The 20,152-nt window shown below is 42.0% G+C and overlaps 1 protein-coding gene across 2 annotated transcripts in view; it reads right to left on the bottom strand.

Annotated features, from left to right (window-relative positions):
• Positions 1–20,152, bottom strand: part of GPALPP1 (GPALPP motifs containing 1) — a 33,041-nt gene that overhangs the window by 10,077 nt on the left and 2,812 nt on the right. Inside the window, exons 2-4 of one of the 2 annotated variants that reach the window (XM_066581915.1) lie at positions 19,109–19,232; positions 17,888–17,971; positions 4,569–4,665 (exon numbers count right to left, since the gene is read on the bottom strand). In XM_066581915.1, the coding sequence (XP_066438012.1) occupies positions 4,569–4,665; positions 17,888–17,971; positions 19,109–19,232 (305 nt within the window). Of the gene's footprint in view, positions 1–4,568; positions 4,666–17,887; positions 17,972–19,108; positions 19,233–20,152 lie in introns of those variants that run through there. The other variant, XM_066581908.1, reaches the window with a different exon arrangement.

Raw genomic sequence — 20,152 nt, 5'->3', positions numbered from 1 at the left:
ATTACGAACCCTCACAACTATCATATCATTTTTGCTTCAGTGTGTATGCTGTAGAAACAAGACTCCCTCCAACACCAAAGATGGCAGAATTGTGGTTTTTTTTCTATTTGACTCCACTTTTAAAAAGATTTTCAGTATATTACATAGCACCATTGGAAAATACAACTTCCCCCATGAAAAACAAGCCCTCAGACAGCTACGTTGATGGAAAAATAAAAAAAAGGTTACAATTTTTGAAAGTGGGGAGGAGAAACCAAAAATTGAAAAGAAAAAGGCATTTGTAAGGTGGTAACTATCCATTCTGATGGAATTGGTCAGCAAGCGGTTTGTGGGGCAGCCAAATAATGCTCTGCAACTCTCCAACGTGCGTTGCAATTAAATTCCTCACCAAATTTAAGATTTTGGTTTGCTGTCAGTGAATAGAAATGGGCAGATAGTTGTTGAACTCAAAAGAATGAACATCTGTACAAAACAAAAGGTTACATAACACTTAGAACCTGTTTTAGTCAGTAGTTCATAAAACAAACATACATATAACAGTAGGCTCCAGGATGAATGGCTTAGCTTTGAAATGGTGAAGAACTGGGTGTTTAAATTTATTGCCGTTTACTTTTTAGGTCAGGAACATTGTGGTTTCTCAGATCCCCCGTCGCCCTTCAAACTGACAGATGGGAAATGGAGCAGAACAATGCTCCAAAATCCAGTGACAGGTGAATGAACATTTCTCATTCTCTTCACACTGGGAATTAAAAAGGCCAAAAATTCTGAGCGAAATAAGAGTAAAAGCGCTGTGTAGGTCACAGTACTGGATTGTATAATTACAGAACACAGACCTGATGTCTATAAAACATAATATATATAACACTGATATAAGGCTTATAATGTTACGTTGTAAATGTAAGGAGACCATTCTCTTTAGCAAGTTTGGAAAGTTCATGTTTAAAGGGATAAACCCATTTTCTGACCGTTCCTTCCAAACCAAAGTAGTGCAATAATAAGTGGCAGGTTTGCCCCTATTTAGGTAGTACAGAAAATAAGACACTGTCTTATATTAATTTTTGCCCCAAAAGTGGCAGTGTGCCTTTTTTTTTTTTTTTTTTTTGAGGAGGGGGTGAAGAGTGGCGATGAAACTTAATACTCACCTAGCGGGCGGTGTCCAGGTCCCTCCCTACCTCATGCTAGGCTGTAGTGCTCTGGCAGTCTTCCATGTAGTCCTCAGTGCTGAGAGACCATTCTTTTCCTGGTAAAGGCACTTGAATATCCCGCCTCGAGCAAGAGATTGCTGTGATTGGTTAAGGAACGCTGCCTCAGCCAATCAGAGCCGGCACTCAATGAACCAATCACAGCCATTCAATGATTGACATCATTGAATGGCTTTGATTGGCTGAGCCACGGCGCTCTTGATCCAATCACAGCAATCTCTTGCTGGAGGCGGGGTATTCAAGACCCGTTACCAGGAAGAGAATGCCCTCTCAGCGCTGAGAACTGCACAAAAGACCGCTGGAGCACTACAGCCTAGCATGAGAGACCTGGATGCCGTCTGCTAGGTGAGTATTGCTTTCTTTTGGTTTTTTTCATGTAGTGTAGCTAGGGCTTATTTTTGAGGGAGGGCTTACCTTTTTTTTCCGCTTTATAAGACACACTTTTTCCGCCTCCAAAGCAGGGGGGGGGGGGGGGAAGTTCCTGCGTCTTATAAAGCGAATGTGCCGAAAATTCGTTCCGATCGCTATTTTTAGCACGACCGCGAATTTAACGCGCGGACGCGATTTATTTAGTGCGACTGCGTGTTAAATTCGCGATCGCACGAACAAATGTGCGATCAGCTAGAAAATTTCTCTCCTCCTGTCAAAAAAAATAAATAAAATTATTACTCACCTCCCCCGGCATTCTGCGGCGCTGCTGCAGGCTGTCGCTCCCTCCTGGTCCCCGGCAGAGCATTGCTTTCTGGACGCGGGGCTTGAAATCCCTGCCTCCAGAAAGCTAATACTGTGATTGGCTAACACACGTGTCATTGAATAGCTGTGATTGGCTGACGGCGTGTGTTAGCCAATCACAGTATTAGCTTTCTGGAGGCGGGGATTTCAAGCCCTGCGTCCAGAAAGCAATGCTCTGCCGGGGACCAGGAGGGAGCGACAGCCTGCAGCAGCGCCGCCGAACGCCGGGGGAGGTAATGATTTTTTCCCCCTATTTTCCCGCTCTAAAACGGGGGTGCGTCTTATAGACCGGTGCGTCTTATAAGGCGAAAAATACGGTATATTTCAACTGCTTTTCTTTGGAAAAGAAAAAAAAAAAAAAAGACTCCATGCATGGCAATAAGAGAGCAAATATGCTCTCTGGTTGATGGGGAAAGGATGTGATAACATGAAGAAAATCCATGACGGGGAAAAAAAAAAAAAAAATTTTTTTAAATAAATAAAAATCAAAGCTTTTCTTTGCTGCCCGCTTTCTTCCCGCTGATCCATCTTTGCTGTGTACAAACACGGAACACTAGCAGCTGTAAAGTCATTATTCCCGGCCCCACACGTAGCTCCAGCGCTATCGAAGTTATGGACAAGGTTCTGGTATAATTTTGAACACATCAGTAGCAATGAAAGAACCGAATATACAGCCATTTAAAGTTGAACGAGCTTTGTTTATCCAAAACTGTAATCTACTTTTCCTGCAGAGCTCGTAGGGGTTAAAGTACACGAGGATAGTGGTATAGCTAGAAATAGCCTTCAAGGGTTTGATTAGATCATATGAAGCTTGGCTCAGTGGCAGATAGCCTGGCAGGGACGGTCACCCATCAGTGCTGTAATAAGCTTGTACCTGAATTTCTCATGGTTTGGTTGACAATGCATATTAAAGGGGTTTTCCAGTCCTATAATACCAATAAAAAAAAAAACCCCAAAAAAAAACACACCCCACAAAAACGGTGAGAGTACAACATCTGGCACTGCATTGATCCGCTGATGTAAGAGCAAAACTTTAAAATCCATAAAACAGGCACATTCCCAAGTAGCAAAATATCAAAAAATGTTATTATAAAATACAAGAAAAAAAAAAAAAAAAAAAAAAACAAAACACAAAAGGATTGCTCCCCACACGTATTGCCACCGACGACTCATGACTCTGATTTAACCAGGATTACATGGTTTGAAAGATTGTAAGCATTCCTGTTTTCACTTTCCGCTTCCCGCTGTGTTGCCTTTTAGAAGATCCAATAAAAGCTATATTTTATTTACGAGTGTGCTAGAAATACTGCTTTTTCTAGGTCATCATTTTATTATTGATGGAAACCCAATTTTAGGAACTGCCATTGATCTTGAGAATGAACAGATGCAGCACTGGTTTAGAACCAAGTCCTCTGCACAGCAGTCTGCAGGCCACCCACTTTGCAGGGCGCTGCACCACAGCTTTGTACAGGTGAACGGGATCAGGATAGTTCCCTGGACAGCTGGTTGGCAAGGATTGCTGCTATAAGGGCAAAATAAGAAGGGGACACAATTACTGCAGTGCCTTCATTCTCAAGATGAGTGGGAGGCCAAGAGGTTGAAGTTCCACCGGTCAGAAAGTCATGGCATATCATAGTGATATGCTATTTTTTCATTGCATGCAAATTTTAATCTTACAAGTAAGTTTTAAGGGGTTGTTCCCAAAACTACGGAATATGCCATATAGGTTTGATACATGAGGGTCCCACCTATCAGACTTGCACCTATGTGAAGAACTGGAGCCCCATGCATGGTCTTCTCTGCAATCCTTATGGCAAACACCAAGCAGATCAGAGGCCTTTTGTTCTAACTGCAATTCTAACCCGAATTGGGACCTGCATCTACCAATCATCCAGAAACAAATCAGAAAACTGTCTGACTCTCCAAGGACTCCAGAATAGAAGAAAAAATAGTTTCATTCAGACAAAGTAGAGTAAAAACATCTAAAAAAACTACCTACGCATTTTAAACCGTTCTTAAAATCATAGCTCATTGTTGTAGTTAAGAACTCTGTTTGAAACATGCAAGAGGTTTTTACTGAATTTTGTCTAAATAAAGCATTTTTCTTATTCCCTTGGAGTACCCGAGACTTTTGTGCTTTGCTTCTGGGTAGCACTGATAATCCTACCCCGATGGGAATTTGCATATATGGCAAGTTGGCTTTACGATATCAACATTTATGGTATATCCTGTGGATATGTTTAAAGGCCCACACTGGAATACCCATTGAAAAAAAAACAAAAAAACTACGGAGAACACCTTTAAATAAAGATATCGATTTGATGTTTAAAAAGCAACCTCTATAGAAGAACACTTGTGAGGTCATCTTGGGGACTAGATATCAGAAAGTACCAACTTTCACCACTAGGGGAAAGTTATATGAAAAAAAGCTATTAATATTTGAGAATTTGCTTCAAAGAGGAATATGAGCATGATATGTTCAATAATTTAGTAACCCATGTGACAAGTTCATCAGACAAATAATGATTATTTTGTAATAATAATGTGATTAGCATGGGGAAAACTTTGATATCCAATAAAACAGTTTCAGTTAAGACATCACATTAGTAAAGGTATATGTAAGGTATGAATTACCTTGTACTTCTCTGAAGATCCGTTATTATCAGAATCATCCTCGCTATTTGAATCTGGTCTTTGGAAACCGGGTGGCAAAGCTGGACCTATAACTGCCCTTAGCAAAAAACATGAGAAAAAGAAGAAAAATTACACAATGTATCAACTCAAAAGAGAAATATATTTCTTATTTCAAAACGCGTGCAATGATGCAGAAATCATAACAAAAAACAGATAGAAATACACCTGGATTTTCAGACAAAGAACACTTTTAGCGATCATCATCTGGTTTTGCTAAGATTTCAGTCTGGCTGCACAATAAAGGGAACAAGGCAGACAGAAGCTGAATACAATCTGTTCCGTTCTTTAGAACTGATATAATAAACTGCAATCAGGCAGCAAGTGCACAGTTCAATGGTATTCCATAACCTGTTATTAAGGAGAACTGCTGTCAGGTACATCTAAAGAATCTATGGTTGATGCCCAAAATGTCAAGGACAGAACCACTAACATTAATGACTATAAACTCAACGAAAGTCTAAAGCATCCAAAGCAAATTCCCTCGCATTTGTATCATTTTTATAGCAGGTATGGAAGCAATCCTTTAAATTTAGATTCGGCAATAAAGTTACCAGAATCCGAGTTATCTCGTGTCCAAATTAATTTACTATAATCATTGGAGACATCAAATGTGTGAAGTCACCACTATGCTATTTCTAAAGAGCCCAGCCCAGTTTTAACTTTATTTCTTGTATAAGCAGACAAAAAGAGTATAGTGGCCTACCATGGAGGACCACCTTCCTGAACTTAACAAATCATGACAAAGTTTAATGAAAAAATTATGTGACTCGCTGCCCACACCATCTTAGTAAAGGAATGCAGATACAATGACCAAACATGGTCTTCAGGAAACGCTGCTTCTACTAGCTTCAAAAACAGCTCAGCAAGACTAAATATTAATCCTTAAATAACAAGTGTAACACAGATCATCTTAATACTCTCACAAAAGTAACAAATAATCTAAAATGTAAGACTTGCTAATAGCAAATCAACAGATGTGGATTTGAGCTTTGAAAAAAAAAAAAAAAAAAGGAGGGAGATTTATGAGAACAGTTCAAAAGAGGTGACTGTGAATGACAGCAACAATGTAGATCACGGAATGTAAAGGGTTAACAGAGGAAACACTCGCCCTCTGTAATGTCATCGGCTTCTGGGTCGCCGTAACAACCATAAGCCCAAACAATGGCGTCCAGGCCTGCCATGGCCTAGGCATCGTGTCCCAGTGGCACTAGACCCCACACCCAGCCCACCCAGATATGAAGTACTCATAAGGTTCATATAGATATGAACCTTAGACGCCTCTTACATGTGAACAGCAACTGTACTCATTGACCAGGCTAAGGCCTTTGGCTCGGTGAAGTGGAGATATCTGTGGGTGATGATCCGCGTGGTTTGGGCCAATTGTCATCAAATAGGTTCAGAGACTATACATTACCCAGGTAGCTAGTATTATAGATAAAACACATAGTTCTGCACGATTTCCCTTGCACAGAGATACGTGACAGGATTGCCCCGTGTCCCGCCCTCTTTGCATTCGCCACTGAACCACTTGCAATTCAGGTGCGCATGTCCTCGACAATAGTGCAGTTTACATTGAACAACTATGAAAAGGACATGGTATGCTGATGACACTCTTCTCTTTTTACAAGATCCGGAGCTAGAGTATGCTGGGTGGGGGCCCTATTTCTTCTACAATTGCCCTGCCTGCTCCTAGGATGTCAACTCTTAAGGTGTGGTTCACTGCCCTCCACCTGTTTCTAGAGGAGAACCAAGTCTCCAAATAAACCCCCCCCCCCCCATAGTGCAATCCACACTTGCCTCAACTGCAGCGACTTACGAAATAAACATTCTGGGGGCTCCACGGTGTTACCACTCTCTCGCATATTGTGAGCAAGGGTATCTTTTGTATGTTTTTGCAGCTGCACTTACACTTTATCATACGCCGTCACAGAAGCAGATTAACGTCTAAATTATTAGTAATAAAGCCCTTTCACAGTTTAGACAAATCTAAAATGATAATTCTTTATTAATTATATTTAAAAATTACTTAAACGAACACGGGGCACAACACAGAAGCCACTGGGTTGATGGAGATATGAGAGTCTCTTCAAGGACCTAGGTGCCACATCCTAATACTGCTTCCCTCTGTATACAATCATAGCAGAGAGGAAGAGCATGTTATGGGAAGTTGGCAACGTACAGTGGCTTTAATCAACGAACAATTAAAAAGAACTCGGACCAAATTCTATACTAGTGTCCCTCTCTTGTGCTCTTAGTTCACTATCAAAGTAATGAACAACTCAGCTACCATCACTAGATAGACTCAGCAATGAAGCTTAAATAGATGATGAGCATAGTATAGTTTTAAACAGAGGGAGAATAAGTTTCTAGAGAGCTGTGTTGTAATAAAGGTTGATTGAAGTATATCATGCAGTAGTGCGGGTCTTCATATCATTATTCAGAAACCTATATGCCTCTCTAGAAACCCTCTTATGCTTGAATTCATGCGAGCAAAAGAGAAAGGATATAAGGACAAGTTGTGGGCCCAGTATAAATGTCAGTGAGCACACTCCTTCTCCTTCCAGGGCCTGTTTAGTAGTCCTGGATTCTTAATTCATTCAGATTACTAATATCGGCATTGATGCACTCATAGTTAGCTCTCTCAGTACTGTATAATCTCTTTCCATTTATTCTCAACGCGTTTCTCCGCTAATAATGGCGGGTCATCAGGAGATCAATGAGTTTAGTACTAAAGGATCAGTTTTATATGTTTATTAGTACAAAAAGCACGAATCATTGGTGCTTGTTCATAATGTATTTCCGAGTTTACTCCGAACCAATATCAAGCATATACTGCCAAGTAACGGTAATATCTCGTGTTTATATAGAGGGAGACTCTTTGAGGTATTAGAATGAAAGTGGCATTAGAGATGTGGGCTAATAGTGGGTCTTGAAGGACCTTTTTGCCAAAGGATGCCCCCTGACCAGACCGAGACTGTTGTCCAAGAAAGTCTATATAACAGCTAGGTCTGATTCAGTATCTCAGCATGCACAGTAGCAACTCTTTGACTGTGCCTGAGAACGGGCAATATAGAGCAGATAATGTCTGTAGCGGCAGTTGTATTAGAGGAGACCTCTTTAGAGAATAAGCCCTCTTATGCCAACATGGATAAAGCGTGCACAGTAGCAATTCTTTAACTGTGCCTGTGAACGGGCAAAGTAGAGCAGATACTGCCTATAGCGGCAGTTATATTAGAGGAAGCCTCTTTTTTAAATTAGAGAATAAGCCCTCTTATGCCAACAAATAAATAAAAGTGACCCCTGTCAAGTAGTGCAAGGCTCAGGTTTGCCAATAAAGATGGTATAGGCAAAACCTGAGTCTGATCTAGTAGCTAGATATATGCACAGTGGGGTCACTGTAGCAGAGTCTCCATGTCCCTAAATAGGTCTCTATCTAAGATATAGTGGTATAGAGTATAGCATGAATAGAGCAGTGCCTCTGGCCTTGGTGGTAGGTCAGGGCTATCGAGACAGGGGTCACTTTTATTTATTTGTTGGCATAAGAGGGCTTATTCTCTAATTTAAAAAAGAGGCTTCCTCTAATATAACTGCCGCTATAGGCAGTATTTGCTCTATTTTGCCCGTTCACAGGCACAGTTAAAGAATTGCTACTGTGCACGCTTTATCCATGTTGGCATAAGAGGGCTTATTCTCTAAAGAGGTCTCCTCTAATACAACTGCCGCTACAGACATTTGCTCTATATTGCCCGTTCTCAGGCACAGTCAAAGAGTTGCTACTGTGCATGCTGAGATACTGAATCAGACCTAGCTGTTATATAGACTTTCTTGGACAACAGTCTCGGTCTGGTCAGGGGGCATCCTTTGGCAAAAAGGTCCTTCAAGACCCACTATTAGCCCACATCTCTAATGCCACTTTCATTCTAATACCTCAAAGAGTCTCCCTCTATATAAACACGAGATATTACCGTTACTTGGCAGTATATGCTTGATATTGGTTCGGAGTAAACTCGGAAATACATTATGAACAAGCACCAATGATTCGTGCTTTTTGTACTAATAAACATATAAAACTGATCCTTTAGTACTAAACTCATTGATCTCCTGATGACCCGCCATTATTAGCGGAGAAACGCGTTGAGAATAAATGGAAAGAGATTATACAGTACTGAGAGAGCTAACTATGAGTGCATCAATGCCGATATTACTAATCTGAATGAATTAAGAATCCAGGACTACTAAACAGGCCCTGGAAGGAGAAGAAGTGTGCTCACTGACATTTATACTGGGCCCACAACTGGTCCTTATATCCTCTCTCTTTTGCTCGCATGAATTCAAGCATAAGAGGGTTTCTAGAGAGGCATATAGGTTTCTGAATAATGATATGAAGATCCGCACTACTGCATGATATACTTCAATCAACCTTTATTACAACACAGCTCTCTAGAAACTTATTTTCCCTCTGTTTAAAACTATACTATGCTCATCATCTATTTAAGCTTCATTGCTGAGTCTATCTAGTGATGGTAGCTGAGTTGTTCATTACTTTGATAGTGAACTAAGAGCACAAGAGAGGGACACTAGTATAGAATTTGGTCCGAGTTCTTTTTAATTGTTCGTTGATTAAAGCCACTGTACGTTGCCAACTTCCCATAACATGCTCTTCCTCTCTGCTATGATTGTATACAGAGGGAAGCAGTATTAGGATGTGGCACCTAGGTCCTTGAAGAGACTCTCATATCTCCATCAACCCAGTGGCTTCTGTGTTGTGCCCCGTGTTCGTTTAAGTAATTTTTAAATATAATTAATAAAGAATTATCATTTTAGATTTGTCTAAACTGTGAAAGGGGTACACTATCATAATGGCAAATTCCTATTTCAGATACGCCACGCTGCCAGGACCCAATTCTGTGGTCTAACCATCCCTCTCTTTAGTACGTGCTCAAGGTAAATTAATCCAAGTCTAATTCATCCAGAGAATTTATTATACTCCCTCTTATCTACACAGTGGGTATCTCTCAGCGAGCTACCGGCATTGTTTGACTACTGTAGGTACATGCTTTGGGAGTGCGGTGTCTTGCAGGATTACTGAAGAGACATACATGAATTCATGGACTCTCATTTGGGGGTTCCACAAATCATGCATCCTAAAGTCTGCCTATTAGGATTGGCGAGTGATATCTTGCTGGATGAGGCTACCCATACCCTATACAAGTTTAAAAAAAGGTAATCTTACTAAATTGGAAACATCCCAAAAGGCGCACTAGAGCTGCCTGAATCTGGGTGGTCCACAGTGTGATGTCCTTTTAGACGTTCACTTACTTAAGTATGGGGACGTTGGACAGATTGTCCAGCCACAGTGGAGGATATACCTGCTTAGTTGACCAATCTGACCTAGCGTGAGGTGATTTCAATTTGTAAATTCTTCTCCTTTCTAACCGTCTTAGTTGTGCCGAGTTGTTCTTCCCAATGTTTTCCTCGTTTCTCCCAGACTCCCCAGATGGGAGTCTTCCTTGTCCCTGATTTCATAAATTTGCAACAAAAAGTAACGCAAACGGTTATGATTATTAATAATAATAATACACAATTTGTGTAATTAACACACAGTTCTTTGGAGCTGCATACACTCTGAAGCCTTTTGATTTCCTTGTTATGTTTCATAGAGACCATTGTTTTGTGGCCACGTCTATTTTTGTGCTTTTTTTTTTAAAGGAACAGAGGAGCATCCAGAGGCGAGAAGAAAAAAAAGGAGAGCAAATAAAGCTGCTAAGGCTGCTGCTCCGTTGCCTCTTGCTGAAGTAATGGTGGCTGCTCTAGCACCTCTGGAAAGGTGAAGAGCCTTTCCTTGTTATCTGTCTTGCACAGGTATCTGGCAGAGAGGTTAACTGCCCTGTCTCCCATGAGTGTAATACCCAATGATGTTGCATCTAACCCATGGATGGACACATCAGTTAAAGGAAGCAATGTGTGATAAAGTATCTTCCGCCTGGATTGTCCCAGGGTTCAACATTGTCGCAACAAAGCCTTTACAGGCCAAGATTGTCTGTGCCAGTCATAGCCCAGGTAAAATGGTGAAGGTACCTGCCCAACACACTGTATGACCATCTTACCCATTTCAGAGACTGCAAGTGCCAGAGGTGAGATGATAGGAGTGCGTTCTTGACTGTTTTAATCTCCTCTTAAGGCCCATTTAGACACAACGACTATTGCTCAAAAGCCATCTTTTGAGTGATACTCGTGTCTAAACCGCATAGCCATCATGCACTGTTCATTAACCCCTTAATGACATGGCCTATTTTGGCGTTGAGGACCAAGCGATTTTTTTGGTATTTTTCCATCTCCATTTTTCAAAAGCCATAACTTTTTTATTTTTCCGTGGACGCGGCCGTATAAGGGCTTGTTTTTTGCGTGGCGATCTGTAGTTTTTATCGGTGCCACTTTTGGGTACATAGACAATATCGTAAAAATTGTTTTGTTTTTTTTATGATAACAGGGAGAGAAAACGCATCAATTCTGCCATAAATTTCTTTTTCTTTTTTTTTTACAGCGTTAATTATGCAGCATAAATGACACACAACATTTTTTCTGCGGGTCGGTACGGTAACAACGATTCCAAAATTGTTATATTTCTTTTAGGTTTTTACACTTTTTTGCAATAAAACACCCTTTTTTTTGGAAATTGTTTTTCTCTATAGCTGCATTCAAAGTCCTGTAACTTTTTTATTTTTCTATGTACGGATCTCTATAAGGGCTTATTTTTTGCGAGACGAGCGGTAGTTTTTATTGGTACCATTTTGGGGAATGTACGGCTTTTTTGATCACTTTTATTGCATTTTTTGTGAGGCAAAATGCTAAAAATTAGCATTTTGACTCTGTTTTTTAGCGTTTTTTTTCATACAAAATAAAAAGTGTGTTCAACTTTTTGTACACGTCGTTACAGACGCGTCAATACCCAATATGTGGGGTTTTTATTTTTTTTAACCTTTTTTATGCTAATATTCGAAAAAGCATAAAAAAGGGTTTTTTTTACACTTTTCTTTTCTTTTTTTTTTTTTTACACTATTTGAGTCCCTCTGAGGGACTTGCAGCACTGTGCCTATGATGGCTGTCATAAGGCATGGCAGAGCTACTACTCTGCCATGCCTTATCGCTTGTACAGCGATTATAGGCACAGGCAATACAGGACGCCAGTGTCTGGCGTCCTGTTGCCATGGTGTTAGGCCGGGCTCTCGCGATGACATCGCGAGAGCCGGCCGGAGACACAGACGGAGCGCGATCCCTCTGTGAACTCTTTCCCTGCCGCGATCTACTTAGATCGCGGCAGGGAAGGGGTTAACAGCGCGGGGGGGGGGGGGCGCATCTCGGATGCCCCCCGCTGTTGCAGCGGGACACCGGCTGTGACTGACAGCCCGCTCCCGCTGCGGGATCTTATGTGATCTCGCACTATCCCCAGGACGTACCGGTAGGTCCTGTTGCGGGAAGTACCAGGCTCTCAGGACGTACCGCTACGTCCTGGAGCGGGAAGGGGTTAAAGCTAGAAATCACCGATGACTGTTATCAGCGCCGCATGCGGATTTTCTCAGTGGGCGGCGCCGATAGCATTCTTTCAGCTGGTATCCCACTGGGACTTCTCAGCAGAATACCAGCTGAAAGCTTCGAAAACAGAACGAACTGTCAGCGCTCCTGCTGTTACTTGGAGCTAGCAGCTCAGCGGGACACCGCTGATAACTCGAAGAACAAAGCAGCTGTTTTGTTCTTGGAGCTATTGTGGCTGTATCCTGCTCTGCCTGCATTAAATCTTAAGTAGCGAATTAGCTACTAAGAGTTATGCAAAGCTCAAAACTGTCATTTGAGCGATTGTTGAGCGATCATCTTTCAGCCTAAATGGGCCTTTAGGTTGTGACCACAGCTACAGAAAGGAATATGGCTAAGAAGCTATTGTCTGAGGTAGTGTGTCAATATGGAGACCTCAGAGGTAATGGAGGGTGATAGGGGACAACATTTTGTTAAGGAAGTTCTTGAGAAGATTCAGAATTTGTTGATAATTGTACAAGTGCCTCACACAAAGTAGTGGCGAGGTAAATCGACTCAATAGGAGTTTCCTTAATTCAATAAGAGCATCAGCCTTTAAATAGAAACTATGGAAAAGGTCTACTCGGTACTTTATTCTCTATCAGCAACACACCCAATAGAAATCTGTCACTTAGTCCTTTGAGATTTTGTTTGCCATACCCCTGGGTTAAGAGCTGTGTTTCCCATAACAGACACAGGCTATGCACAGGAGAATGGTACAAAGAACCTGCATTTGAGAGTGATTTATAGTTGAACCCTATTAAATTGGGTTAAGGGCATTGCAAGATGATTTTTCTGGAATTGTATTTATATTAGTTCAAATATTGCTAACAGCACAAATCTGCGTCACGATTATTGTTAAACTAGCTGATATACCCGGCTTCGCCCGAGTTAATTTGGTACTGGTGTTTATCTGGTGTTCACACGGAAAATCTTATGAAGTCGTGCTTACTTTAGAGATACCGGAAAAACATATGTTCACCATTTTGCATAATTCTCTGCGTTACCCAGGAAACACCACGTGGAGGTAACTATGTGACATTTACTTTATATAAAATGACATCAGGAAGTGAGAGAATTAGATTACGTACATAAAATTTGGACACTAATTCTTTTGCGCATAGAATTGAATAATCAAGTTGAGACCCATTAACTTTTCCTATTTATGACATAATCAATGCTCGTGCCAAATTTCCCGTTTCTATGACACCGGAAAGTGAAGAAATTACATTCCGTACGTAAAATTTGGACGCTAATTCTTTTGCGCATAGAATTGAATAATCGAGTTGGGACCCATTAGCGTTTCCTATTTATGACATAATCAATGCTCGTGCCAAATTTCACGTTTCTATGACACCAGAAAGTGAGATAATTAGATTCCGTACGTAAAATTTGGACACTAATTCTTTTGCGCATAGAATTGAATAATCGAGTTGGGACCCATTTACTTTTCCTATTTATGACATAATCAATGCTCCTGCCAAATTTCGAGTTTCTATAACACCGGGAAGTGAGAGAATTAGATTCCGTACGTAAAATTTCGACGCCAATTCTTTTGCGCTAGAATTGAATAATCGAGTTGGGATCCAATTACTTTTCCTATTTTGGAGATAATCTATGCGTGTGCCAAATTTCATGTTTCTACGACATCGGGAAGTTGGAGAACTTTTGGCGAGTCTGAGTCAGTGAGGGCTTTCAGCTTTATATATATATATATATATATATATATATATATATATATATATATATAGATTGTTTATCAGATGGATACTGGAAATATGTATACTTTATTCTGCTTTTCACAGCAGAAGACCCTTCATTGATGCCAGTCTGATACTTACAAGCACCTCTCCTCTTTGTAAGGGGACTCCTCTCTGATGAAGAGACACAGCCAAATGTATATTATGTCTTAAAACGAGGCTTAAGATGGTCCAACAATGTGTCCGATATGGCAGTCTTATGGAGGAGGATTAGGCCTATCCTTACTCGCCAGAGGGTATGCAGCTGGAAAAATGATTGCAGAAGGACTGAGGCGTTCATTAGAATTATAACATGAGGGAACAGCGTTTAAATATCTTTGCTTTTCTGCTAGATTTGTTTAGGAATTTTATCTAATGCTTATGCAAATGTAGAACAAATTAATAGAAGCCACTGATTATCTAGATGACCAGATTTTTTATGTGTTAGGTATAGTTCAAGCTTTATTCCAAATATTATTGTTATGCTTAGCTGCATTTAGGCTGGGTTCACAGAGGGCGGATTTGCCTTGGAAATTCTGTCTGGAATTTCACTGCGGCCGCTAATCCTGGGGTTAGCCAGCCATGTGAACGAGATGTGTCAAAAATCTCGTCCACACGGGTAGGCCAATCCGTCGTGGCAAAGCTGGCATTAGCTGGTGCTGGCTGCGGCGCTGATTCCCCGGCCGAAGCATGTAAATTTTTTTCCCCCGTTGCGGCCGCGCTCTCCTCTATGGGAGTGCCAGCCAAAACAGAAAAAACTGCGGCCAAGATGCTCCAAAACCTGCGGCTTAGTGCCACAGGTTTTGAAGCAGCGCTTTCCCAGCGGAAATCTCATGTTTTTTTGCTGCGGCCAAACCGCGAGATTACACCGTGTGGGAACCCAGCCTTAAGGTCTTAATGGTTTGTATACCTTATTTGCTTACAATGCGTAAGCAACAAACCAAAATTATTTACCAAAATTGTGTGCTCTAGGGAACGCCAGTGTGAAGATGCTCACCCCCGTCACAACCAAAATCTCCATCATCAAGCAATCAGGGTTCTTTCTAACCTTGAAGAGTTCTCAATCTGAGAGAACAGAGTGAAGACAAGTCCTCCCTGGAGGCGAGCTCCGGGAAAGCGAAGCACTGTAGCCTTCCCTGTGGGACTAGCCCATGGGATATACCTAATTTGGAAATAAAAGTGTAATAAAAAGGGGTGGGAGATGTGAAAGTATTAAGATGACCCGTGTTACACTTGTTATTCAGATAATAATACAGCTTAGTTCAAAGCTCATAAAAGCAATGTTCTGTTGATGCTGGGGGCTTGAGCGTTTCCTGGAGACCATATTTAGTCTTTGTATCCGCTTTTCTTACTCTTATCAAATGTAGATAATGTATGCACACATCACATTATGCATTCATTTGTCAGCACTACATTTTTGTAATAATTCACTACTTTTAAGGTATTGTCTCCCGCGATTGGACACTACACCTTTCTTTGTTCTACTTTGTACTATTAATAAAGCTAACACTGAATTAGCTCCTCAGAAAGAGGACAGTAATGACTTTACACAGTTGATGACCACTTTTCTGTCATTACGTGCGGTTTCAAAGAATGCCCAGACTGCACAAGACCGGCGAGCAGACCTAGCTGTGGGCCTGATGTTGCTGCTTCAGCTAGTAGTAGCTGATGGTGGTGGTACAGCATTTTTGTTTTTCTGGGACGCTCTACTCCCTGTCTTGGAAGGGCGCTACCCGAAACATTGGCCTCTTTCTCTTCCCTCTCCGAGCTGCTTTAACGACGTTCCCTGCCTTCACATCATGTAGAGTAGAGTATCTCATCATCTTCTCCCTTCTCCTCCTAAGTGGACTCTACTACAGTGAGCACTGTGAGTTAGCACCTCTGTTTCACATCACCTTGTATAGATATTGCTTGTGGAGGGCTGACCGCGCACACTGACCCATCTTCATCTTCCTCTTCAAAAGGATAAAAGTGGTTGGGCATCAGTGCATATAATGTCTTGGTCTTCCCATCTCGTTGTTTGGACTGCCCGTCGACATCCATAACACGGAATGATCAAACAGCTCCTCAGATTGATGCATATGGACTTCAGAAGGCGAGGGGTTATTTGGCACAGGGTGCAGTGGAGGGTGGATGCTTATGGCTGACTGCTGTGTGCCTGGGAAGATGATGAGGTGGTGGTACTTGAGGCACGTTAGTCATCTACTCTATGACCTGTTCTGCAAGCAGGCGATGTAACACATAGGCAGACCCACTTCTAAAGAATGGCAGCGATACGAGGTGGCGTCACATGGGATGGTAGAGGCTACCCCACAGTTGGCATTGCTGTCTGTCATCCCGGGGCCGTACACTGCTATCAAAAAAAGTTTTCTGCGACACTTCCTCACCGCGGCCAGAGCTGTGATCCCACATGACTGGTGGAGTAATATTGCTCCCTCGATCCTGGAATTTGTACAGGAGTTGAATTAGCTAATGTATATGGAGGAGTTGGGTGACGAGGTGTCAGAGGGGCTATGCTTGAGCAGCCGTGCCTGGGTTCTGAGGAACACGTTCCACAACTCCCGAGTTCCAGAATGTCGTGCGATGGTAGGGAAAGGGCAGACGCCTGGGGAATGTGGGGCTGGGGTGGTGATGTGGTCGGGCTGAGGTGGGGTACCGAGCAGAGGCAGATGGGCTGCGACAGAGGGTTTTACTCCCTTTCTACAGAGTTTTCCTGTCTACCCGTACGACCTCGGGCACCCCCTCCCCCTCCCATCTTTCTCTTCTCTGCATCCTATGTGTGTGTCTTTCTCATTCATAGTTTATGTAGAAGGCTCTAGTCTTCGTTTGTTTTATGACCTCAGTTATTTGTAATTTTAGAATCAATTGAAAGTAGGAGGAAGGGCTAGTTCAGAGGCACTGGTGTCACGTTATAGTATTCTATACAAACAATCGTTAAGAATGTAGCGGCAAGATTTTTTAACAGAGGTTCCAGCTGTTCTGATTACTAAGATATTTGCCTCTCCTAAATTTTTGAGCCAATGTTGCGGTCCTGCGTGATCTGCTGTAGGTTGTTTTTTTTTGTCTATATGTATAAATGTTAAAATTTCAATAAAAACACATTAAACATAAAGAACGGCAGCGGACTTGCCTCACGTCCTGCAGAACGTGGAGCTGTTGCTTTAGTAAGAGCAGTTTAAGGCACCGACTTGGCCACCCACCAACACAACTACTAATACATCTACCTCTTACATATGGGTTGGGAAAAAAAAAAAGTAGGTACATAACAATCTAGTACGGCATATTCAGAACCTAGAAAAATATCTGGTAGCAGAAACGGACAGCAAGTTTTTTTCCAGTTTTTGCTTACAGTAAACCAAAAGTATATAAACCTTTTCCAATCCACTGTCTGACGTCTAAAGACATTCTGATTGAAGGCTGTACAGCTTCGATGTCGAAAGACGTCTGGCAGGGTATTCTTACTGTAGATTACTGGCCGCTCTGTTGTCGGGGTGCCTCGCCAGCATGTCCCATACCGCAGTACTGGTTCTAGCCAGCAGATGGCGCCATTGTATAATGGCAGAAAGAGAAAGCCCCCTATCAAACCCTGAATCCAAAATTGGATTGCAAAGGGTTAAATTGAGCAGCTGCAGTACATTGAAGGATTATATCCCCCACACTATAGAGCAATTTCGGTCTGCTGAAACATAAAATGGCACTGCTAACCTAGTGGTATATACACATCGTTCCGAGGCGGTACTGCTGCCCTTTATTCCTCCTGCAATCCAACCTCACTGCCCGGTCTGGGAGAGTTCAAAATATTGTTTCCTAATTTCCTCCTCTAAAACTGAGGAAAGGTTTATCATCCGATGCGTCTTATCGAGCGAAGAATACGGCAGTTAAACTGACTAGGAAAGTTATGCAAAAATGAAAACAAAAGGAACAGAAAAGGAAATGAAACACAAGAAATACCTTTCCGGGGAGTCCAATGGCATTTTAAAACCTGGTGGAAGGGCAGGCCCAAAAAATTCATCATCAGCTTGCGGAGTTTCTTTTCTGCAAACACAATAATTGAGTCTCTATCAATTAAAGATAAAGCTTGTAAGGTTTAAATAGAAATGTGACATACACAAGAAAACAAATGCAAAAACCATCTCCTCGCCGCTTATTGTCCAAAATGAAGTCAGGGGGCCTTGAGCATAAAAACTTGTCTAAGGAAAGTATTACTTTTGCCAATAGCAACCAATCAGATTCCAGCTTTTATTTCTAAGCCTGACCATAAGAAATGAAGACCAGAATTGGATTTGCCGCTGAGCATCACCCTGTTATTTTCTCAGAACGGGATTTTTTAAAATTTTTATTCACATACAAGGTTGTATATGTGTAACAGAATCCAATATGGAATTGGGTCTAGATGAAGAAAAATACATGAACTCTTACAGTTTGAAAAGTTTATTCTGTTTCAAGGACTCCAACTAACTCCTGCTTTAAATCCCCTGCTAACTACTAATCACTGGCAGTGGGTTATGGAAGCCTGTAGTAGCTTATAGAACTATGATGACAGAATGCTATCAGATCAACATTGCCTTCCTCCTTGTAACTGCAGGCACGGCTCTCATTGAGATCAATGAGAGCTGTGCCTGCAGTTACAAGCGCCGGCCACTACACAGAGGTTGGCGCTGAGGCTTCCGCTGCTTCTTCCTTGACCTATGTGTATTAGCGGTCCTGTTAGTGGGTGCACAATCAGCTGATAAGTTGGGGTTTCGAGCGGCAGACCCCAGCCGATCAACTATTGATGACCTATCCTGATCGTATCAGAACAGCAGGTTTAACAGCAGCACTCCATTTAACCCAAAAAGGGTGGGACTCAATAGATGCAGCAGCAACAAATAGGAACTTGAGTCGTTGTCCCAACACCAGACACCAAATATAAAGAAGAATCTGTGGCGGCATCAAAAGGTGCAAATAATGTCCACGTTTTTATTCCTCCATATCCATAACAGAAAATGCTACGTTTTGACCCTAAAGGGGTCTTTGTCAAGATTGGACATAATTTGCACCATTTGATTCCTCTTTATATTCTATCCGGAGGATAGGTCATCAATAGTATTCTCCCTGGAAAATCCCTTTAACTTCTAATATATTAGCAGCTTGTCTTTCTATAAACCCAAGTAGGTCTCTTGCATAACTCACCTCTGGGAATCCTCATCTCTCTCCTTGTGGTGCCAGTGGCTGTGTGACGTCTCCTGATTGCTGTCCTCCGATGAATCGGAGCTCTGGTCTCTTTTGTATCCTGGAGGTAACACCGGGCCTGCAACTATGCAGATTAAAGCAGGTCAATCAAAGACATATAAGGTAGCCTAACCATTCACTTTTTTGGACGCGCTCTCGCTTGGTGTCCATAGTGCAGTCACAATACCTGGACGTCCAATCCTTCCTCCGAATCAGACTTTAATCCCCATAGAATTCTATAGCCATGCAGTTTCAATTCAGGAGATCAACAAGGAGCCTGGGTATTACGACCACATCAAGGTGGTTTCACGCTTTTTAACTACTAGTATTTTTTCATGTGTCGGTCTACAATACAGCATTCTGTAGTCAGAGGGGGGTTTGCTAATATGCATGCCCTCTGATATGGGAGGCCTCGCTATAACAGTCAGTATTGCCCCATGTCTGGTGATTTTGACCATCGGATCTTCTGTTAGTCAGTAGACAACCTGCTGCCTGCATGGAGTGAGTTACTTGCTCTTGGGTAGGTATTAATCTCTCAGCTAGGGCAGGTACTGGCAGCAGGAGTCCAAGTCAAAGAGTCAAAAATCATCAATGAATGAAATCATCCCTAATACTCTTTAAAGGGAACCGGTCATTAACTACATGAATCATAAAATAAGTTTTGGTGCTTCTAGATTTTGACATGGAGCCCCTTTTCATACTTACCCAATCCCCCATTCTTGTGGCATTTTTTGGCGAAGGCAGCACAAGTGGGTGTCGCACTGCCGCATATGGAGCTGTGCACAGAATAGTGAATAAGTGTCTGATCGAGTAGGACCCCTTTCGAACCCGTGAATAGGGGTCTCAAGTCCCCAGCTTGAATGTAGCAGTAGCCATGCATGCACAGTACCGAACCATTCTTCTCTGTGTGACTGATGGAGACAGACAGATAGAGCGCTCGGCTATCTCCAACAGTCACACAGAGATGACTAGAGCGGTAGTGTGCATGTGTGACCGCCACTCCAT

The sequence above is a fragment of the Eleutherodactylus coqui genome, chromosome 1 (genome assembly GCF_035609145.1).
Source record: "Eleutherodactylus coqui strain aEleCoq1 chromosome 1, aEleCoq1.hap1, whole genome shotgun sequence".
Taxonomy (NCBI): Eukaryota; Metazoa; Chordata; class Amphibia; order Anura; family Eleutherodactylidae; genus Eleutherodactylus; species Eleutherodactylus coqui.
The sequence above is the reverse complement of the archived record's forward strand: the minus strand, read 5'-3'. Positions and strand labels throughout refer to the sequence as shown.